The sequence below is a fragment of the Phalaenopsis equestris genome, unplaced genomic scaffold, assembly GCF_001263595.1.
Source record: "Phalaenopsis equestris unplaced genomic scaffold, ASM126359v1 Scaffold000002, whole genome shotgun sequence".
NCBI classification, from domain to species: domain Eukaryota; kingdom Viridiplantae; phylum Streptophyta; class Magnoliopsida; order Asparagales; family Orchidaceae; genus Phalaenopsis; species Phalaenopsis equestris.
The window spans coordinates 8751852-8759893 of NW_018164444.1; the positions used below are offsets into that span (position 1 = coordinate 8751852).

The 8042-nt window shown below is 33.7% G+C and overlaps 1 protein-coding gene across 2 annotated transcripts in view; it reads left to right on the forward strand.

Moving 5' to 3' along the window:
- The window catches only part of LOC110017855 (probable protein phosphatase 2C 60), a 38952-nt gene that overhangs the window by 25347 nt on the left and 5563 nt on the right, over positions 1-8042 (forward strand). For both annotated transcript variants that reach the window (XM_020714996.1, XM_020714995.1), the window contains 8 exons: positions 805-868; positions 4585-4693; positions 4807-4960; positions 6556-6681; positions 6808-6931; positions 7010-7086; positions 7181-7233; positions 7890-7944. In XM_020714996.1, coding sequence (XP_020570655.1) covers positions 805-868; positions 4585-4693; positions 4807-4960; positions 6556-6681; positions 6808-6931; positions 7010-7086; positions 7181-7233; positions 7890-7944 — 762 coding nt within the window. The remainder of the gene's footprint in view (positions 1-804; positions 869-4584; positions 4694-4806; positions 4961-6555; positions 6682-6807; positions 6932-7009; positions 7087-7180; positions 7234-7889; positions 7945-8042) is intronic.

Here is an 8042-nt window from a genome sequence, read left to right on the forward strand (position 1 = left end):
TATATATATATATGTAGATATGCATGATTGGATGACTTGTGAATTATTTTTCAATAATATATTAAATTGTGATTAGAAGTACAGCAGTAACGAGTTTATGCATGTTGGTGAATGCATCTATCTGCAACATATTACGCCTGAAATCCCATATTACTGCTAGACTTGAGATGCAGGTATTAAGTGGCTCAATTTACCATGAAACTTGTTGTCAGGGCCACTTGTAAGGACACTTCCCTGATGGTTTGTAGAAGTGATTGAAACTATTATAAACAGTGAAAAAAAATCTCCAGATTCCCTGCCTCTTTGATTGTTGCTCACTTACTACCTTAGGCTGTCTGCACAAGCACCTCCTCCCCGAATGAAAATTCACCAGAACTTGACTAAATATTTGTAATTCTTAACCCTCGCCATAGTCTGATGAAAGTTATATGACTGACACGTTTGTTGCTCCGTTTCTTTCAGCAGCAGTAATGGTTTAAAGCATAGGTGCAGATCATTAGTCTGACACATGCATCCAGAGCTAATGGATAATACAATTTTAATGGATAATACAATTTTCAGACCCAAATTTGAACATATATACCATGTAAACTTCTGGACTGCAGGGCGGACATAATTATGTATTGTTTCCTTACGAATAGCCGTACATATAAAGAATTAATTATCTCTAGAAAAGGTACGTGTCCTTGTCCGGTTCATCTGGTTAGGGATCAGAGTGGTTACGGTTATCACATTTGCATGCATATTATTGTATTTTCACGATATTTAATTCTTGTTTCTTATATTGCAATATTTTCTATTTAGCACGCTGCTTTTCCCGATCTCAATGGTTCGACATCATTCTTTGGCGTGTATGATGGACATGGAGGTACGTTCTTCAGTCATTTACTTATGTACTGTACAACTTAGTTGTATGCTTTTGTTCATTGTTGCCAGGTCAGTTGATCTTTATGCTTTACATGTTGATTTAATATTTGTTTTAATGTATATGCTTTCTTGTTATATCTGGCGAATACTTTGCCGATAATACATAAATTAATGTTTTTTGTCATTTTCTTTACAGTTATATTTTCAAACTCTGCAAATTTGTTTTCAATTAGAATAAACCTAAATTTAATAGAATGCATTTTCTTTTTTCAGGCCGTCTCACAAAAAATTTCTTCTTTTTTGCAAACCTAACTGATCGTTGATGTTCTGTGTTCATGTTATCATTTTCTACTTGTATGCGCTAATGACATGATAGAGGTTTTTGGGGTTGATATCATACTTGTGTTGCTTCATGTGACTAATTTGATTTGGTTACTCTAGTTCAAACAATTATTATTTGGAGAATCGTAAATCATTTTTTATCAATCATTTGCAATTCCATGTCCTTTTTTGAAGCATATGATATGCTTTTATTGATTAAGGTTGATTGCAATATTTTCAAACCGTTTATGCGGATGTTCTTTTTTACTTCAATACGTAAAGCATTAAGGCAAGTAGCACTTTAACTAATTTTGGCATTCGTGATTTGTATATAATTTATACATTAATCATGTGCATATAAGATAAATTTAATTAGCCCATTTTAAAAATGCATATAACAATAGGTTTACCAATATTAATTTTTTAGCTATCCAAAATAAAAGAAATCAAATATAGAAATAATGAAGTGATAAAAAAATGCTTCAAATTAAGAATATTCACAAGATTAAGTGATTAACTATAGATTGAGAGATAAAGGAAGCACATGGTGAGGGAAATTGTGAAGATGAGACGTTGAGAAGCATTCTTGAGAAAGTGTGTACGAGAAGCTACTAGCGGCAACAATAAGAACTAGTAAGTGTATGAGAAAAAAGAGAGCAACATAGTGAAGAGGACCACCACCGAGAAGCGACTCTCAAGCTATAAAGAATGATGAATTAATAAGCAATGGCTTAATGATTATGAGAAATAGCGAGGAGAAACCAAAACTCATGCTTAGTTTAGTATAGTAGATGCTTAATTAAACTACAAATCTAAATCAATGGTTTGATTTGAATTAGAGCTGAACATCCAATGCTATATGCAATGTAGTGAAATGGTGCAATCTATGTTTTAAAAGACTTTTTTCGGGTGAGGGGTAAATCTAAACCAATGCATATGGCAAAAAGTGATTACTTGGTGTGATTAAATATAAAAATTACTCTGGACTTACTCGTCCAATGCTATATGTAATGTGGGAAATAGTGGGGGGCTCAGATCTCGCGGGGCTTACGCCCTAGTAAATCTAGAGCTCAATTCGCGCCTCACGGGGCGTAGCCCCACCTCATAGTCGGATAAAACGGAAAATTTTTTTACCTATTTTACATACCTATTCGATTCACACCGAGTCAAGCTTCTCCTACACCCATCGCAGCCCTCTGCTTCCTCCATCATACGCAGAGCCGCATAAGATCCCTCCGCCATCTGCTTCGTCCCTTGCACCTTCATACGCACTTAATTCCCCAGCGGGCTCGTCTACTTCGTCCTGCATGCAAGCTCGCCTGCTTCATCCCTCACTTAGGCCTGTCTGCCTGTTTGCTTCAACTTCGTCTTCCGATTCCTCTTTGGCAGGTTGGCCTTCTTCGTCCTGCTCGAATCATCTTCTGCTCGCAGCGTCTCTTCTCTCCCTATCCCGCACATGCATTGTCTTCGGCTGCCTCTGTGGTATATATTTTTTACAGTCTTACAATTTTTATTGTTTTATAAGTTTTTTATTGTAAACTCACTGTGGCTACAGTGAGTTTACTGTAGCTACAGAAATTTCAGTGTAGCTGCTGTAGTGAACCGTAAATTTGTTTTTTTCCCTTTCATATTAAAGATTTGCTAGAGATCACTCTAGCTATAATTTTTTTTATTATGCACAAATAGTTTATTTTTTTCTCGACTTACGCTCGATGCCCCGGGGCTTATTCCTCTCCTCATAACAGCTAAAACGCCTCGCCCAATGCCCACACTTTTTAAAACATTGGGTGCAGTACATGCTTTTGTTGTAAACTTGCGTATCATAAGCAAGGGATGCGTAGGATCAGCGCATCACTTTATTTCTCTTATAAACCAAACTTTTAATAACGTTGATTGATACTTCTCTAAGATGGAATAGATTCTCATTTTATAATGATTTGTCATCTTCACTAGGACTCCTAAATTGATGTGGATTAGTAAAATATATATCTTTTAATATATGAGGGTGCTTTGAGATAGTTGAATATATTTAATAGGATATATTTAGAATAAAGTTGCACAAATGAGTCCTGTATTAGCAAAATGAGAGGATTGATATTTTAACCCTAAATTATTAAGAAAAAGGGAAGGTAATTATGATTACATATGTTGATTCATGACTTTGAAAGTACACATTTTATATGTTTTCACATTGGCAATAAACAGATCACATGTGAAAAATAGAGTTTTAACATTTATAGCCATGTTTGTTCTTTATTTGATTGAACTTTTGCCTTATCAAGATCTGATGAGCAAATATAATGTTGCCTATCTAATATTGACTCTGCAAATATTTTTGATTATTTATCTTGAGAGCTTGACGAAGTGTGGTATTTTTTTCCTAGTTCATTTTTTTTTTCTCTTTTGCCAAGTGTTGGCCTTCTTCAGTCTGTAAATTTCTGTGCTTTTACCAAGTTCCTAAAAAGTAGAGATATGTATCAAATTTGAGTTGTATAAGGACACTACTATTGGAAAAGTGGCTTAATAATATATTGTTCCTTTTTAGGAAATATTGACCAAAAAGGAGTCCAATGCTGGGTTTAATCAGTAGTCAAACCCATTTTTAACTTAAATACTGATGCCTATAGGTGAGTGTCAACCACCCAATGTTTCTATATAAATATATTTTTAGCCTATATGATGGGGAACTAAATATAATATTATCATTTGATCTGAGAACTTCTCATTAAAAAAGTTCAAATGTATGTGGGAATACCGAGATCATATTATTTGGAGGTGAGGAACTTGAAAGAAGCCAGATTTATGACTGTTACTCCCCCTTCACTGTCAAATTTAAGAGAAAAATGGATTGGTTCAAATTCTCAATTTGAAGACTGGATTACTATTATGTACCCTAAATATCTATATTTACTTCGGTATTGATGACAATTTAAAATGCATAGAATGATATTTGGTTTTTTATATTGATGGATGGTGACAGAATTTAACTACGAAATTCTTTGGTATGGAAGCAGCTTGTGAGCTCCATTTAGAGTTAATAGACTTGGCTTACCCAGCAGACTTTGCAACTTTCAATTTACTGGCACTGTGAGATAGCTTGTTGACTAAGGGGCTGGATCAGGGTATACAATGCCATCAAATCATCATTTTAACAGAAAATATCAGTTTTTTCTGTGGACAATACATATACAATTCCAAAATCACTTATGCTCCACGATAACAAAAAATAGTATTCAAGTCTGATGCTGTTTTGCCTTTTTGATTGTTTTCTTACCGGTTAAAGCTGTTGCTATTTTTAACATGATCTGTTACATTTTTTCTTGTAATGTATTTCTGTTGCAAGTTAAGTGTGAGCTGTTACTGTTGGCTTGGTAATGTGTTCACATGCCATATTAGGAAAGGTAGTTGCGAAGTTCTGTGCTAAATACCTGCACACTCAAGTACTTAAGAGTGAAGCCTCTTCTACTGGAGATTTAGGCGCATCTGTTCAGAAAGCTTTCTTGAGGTGCGTCATTTTTCTTGATGATTTAATGCTTATTAGTTCTTTCATGGAGGACACTGATGCTTCTAGGTTTTATAAAAAGTTCTTTGCTGCCATTTTTGTTTTCTATCACTTAGGATGGATGAGATGATGAGAGGCCAACGAGGATGGAGAGAATTAGCTGTACTCGGAGACAAGATAAATAAGTTTACTGGTATGATAGAAGGTTTGATATGGTCTCCAAAGGGCGGCGATTCAAATGGCCATGATGATAACTGGGCTTTTGAAGAGGTAAACCTTTTATCAAACAATTATCTTTCAGTCTATCATCAGTTCCATTCTTTCCTTGGAGATAATACAACAAGATCACGTGCAATGTCAAATATTGATTGAGGTACAAGGAGTATAAGGCTTATAATCCATATAGTATAAGGAGATGCATGCATTGGACCGTTTGACTACGTGAGTTAAACTACTTAACTAGCATTACAAACCTGTTCAGATAAAGATTTCCACTTTCTAAACATATTTCTAGGCAATCTCTGAGGCAATTTTGATTAAATAATGTCATTAGGCAATGTAATGGAGTAAGTGTATCCCATGGGATATGAATGCTTTCATAATTATGTATCGTAATCTGAAGGAATTAGACATTAAGGGTGCATTGTTGTGTATCATAATTATGCTTACATAAAATAAATTAGTCATTTCATGGTCAATGAATCATTTAGTCAAAATGCTGATAAAAGATTTACATTACATATACTCTCAAATTGTCTTTAAGGGAGCATTTATAATTAAAAAGTGGTTTGAAGACCATGCAATTTTGATTTTAAATGGATTAAATTTTTTATTGGAATTGTAGAAAATGATTTTTTTTGAAGATCCTCTTGAAATATATTGTCTCAGACAATTATAATGCACTTGAAAGGGAAACAGCAGACAACCGGTAATTCAATGTTAAAAAGATAATATGCAAGCTGCCATAACTTGATAGACCGGGTGTGGCTAAGCTGCAATTACAATCCCAATGTAAAATAGAAACTAATCAGTTTGGCATTGTATAAATGCAACCCACTTCTAAGTTCTAAACAAACATTAGAGCCAAAAAACTTTCACATGGGCATAGAGTAGTAAGTTCTTTTTGCTTTTAGTCCTGTTTTCTTGGATTGTATAGATTTGAATGTACTCCTTATCTGGGATTTTAAATAGGAATCTTTGGTTACACCTTTGACAATGTGATTCAGAAGAGGAAAATAGTTAAGGACCAAACAATGAAGAAACTTGGAAGAGATTATATTAAAAACTTTGAGTTGTATTCCAATTCACAACAACAGTTTTTTTGGAATTATTAAAATTTTTTTTGGCACAACTACATAAATCTTGGCACTCCATGTTTGCGTACGGCATCACTGTTCTTGTGCCATGTTGAGGTAATGCACATCCACAAACAAAAGAACAATGCAATTTTCCCTTAATTCTTTTATGAGCTCATCTTTATTTTTATTTTTCTATTTGTTTTTTTTTTCTATGCTTTTCTCTCTTATTTTATTCCTATTTCTCACATCTCTCCTCTTTTTCTCATTCCCTCGTGCAATTTGTCTTCTCAAGAAAAAATCTCAATTTTCCTATTTTCTTTTCATAGGAGTTTAGGTTAAATTTAGCATACGGTTCAAAATTTGATTTTTCCTTGATCCATATAATGTAATTTACAACAAAATGTTGAGCTTATTCCTATCAAAGATGGTATTCAGATAAATTTGTCTTTATTACTAAAATTATGTATTTTAAATTTTGTAATTATACCTCATAGCAAATTTGTTTGCTCCGCCAAATTAAATGTACTTCTATATATGTTCATTAATGGCTCTAATCATTGTGTTCAGGGTCCTCACTCAGATTTCAGTGGGCCAACGTCTGGAAGCACTGCATGTGTCGCTATTATAAGACATAACCAGCTTGTTGTTGCAAATGCTGGTGATTCTCGCTGTGTTATTTCAAGGAAGGGCCAGGTGTGTTATTCAGGCAACCTATTGTAAATTTTTGTTCTGCGCTTATTTTGAGGCCATCTGGTTTGCATACCATTATCTCTGTCTTTCTCTCTCGCCCTCGCATTGTTTCATTCATACTGTGTCCAGGCTTTCAATTTATCTAGGGATCACAAGCCAGAACTCGAGGCTGAGAGAGATAGGATTTTAAAAGCAGGAGGGTTTATTCATGCAGGAAGAGTAAATGGAAGTTTAAACCTAGCAAGAGCAATTGGTATCTTACGCTTCTATTGTTACTTCCAATCACCTGACATTATTTCTGTATCTGATATCCCATTTGATTGTAGTGCAGGTGATATGGAGTTTAAGCAAAACAAGTTCTTACCTGCAGAAAAGCAAATTGTATCGGCCTATCCTGATGTTAATATTGTGAGTACCATGCCCGGTAGTAAATTTTGCATTACATCCTTCTTTTATTATCTTGAAATTATAACTTTTCTCATATAATTACATCTTTTAAAAGGTGGAGCTTAGCAATGATGACGAATTTATTGTTTTAGCTTGTGATGGAATCTGGTATGGCTTCTCATGCAATTGTACCTTTTTGCATTTGAGTACACTTTTCACGTCCAATTTTTATGGAGCCTAATTATTTTACATTGCTCTTCTTAGTTGTTGTAAAGTATAATAGGTGTTACCATACATGAAAAATCTGTTTGTGCATGTCATGATTAAGAGGTGTCATTGATCTTCTGCAACTGCTTTATTTTGAATTCCATAAAGCAGTATCAATTTGGGCCATAAGTTATACTAATTTTGTAATTGATTTGTTGTTAACTATTTTTAGCAATTCTTCTTAATTCTAATTAGTTAATATTTGTAAAGCCAAAAGTTCTGCTAATTGAATGCTTGTTGATTTTATGAGGCTAAACGTGGATAACAAATGATACAGCTCTTATGAATATAACATTCTCAAAGAGTAAAGGGAGATGTGTTACATTGTATATTCGAATATCAAAGATATAATTTTTTTTATCTCATTGATTTTTTTTTACGTTAATGCATTCTGAAAGCCTCAATAAGGTTACGATTTCTTTTAATACATTTATTAATATCAAACCAGCTAAGGACTTATCAATTCGGTTGATTAGTGACCTCAGTCTATTCATTGGGAAATGAAAACTACATTTATTTTAATGTTAGTTCTAAGAGTATTCTTTCTTTTCTGACAGGGACTGCATGACAAGTCAACAACTAGTGGATTTTGTTCAAGAACATATTAACACTGTATGTGCTATTTATTTAAACTTCATTTTTTCATTACAAACTGCTATCTATCTATCTATCTATCTAGCTATATATATATATATATATATATATATATA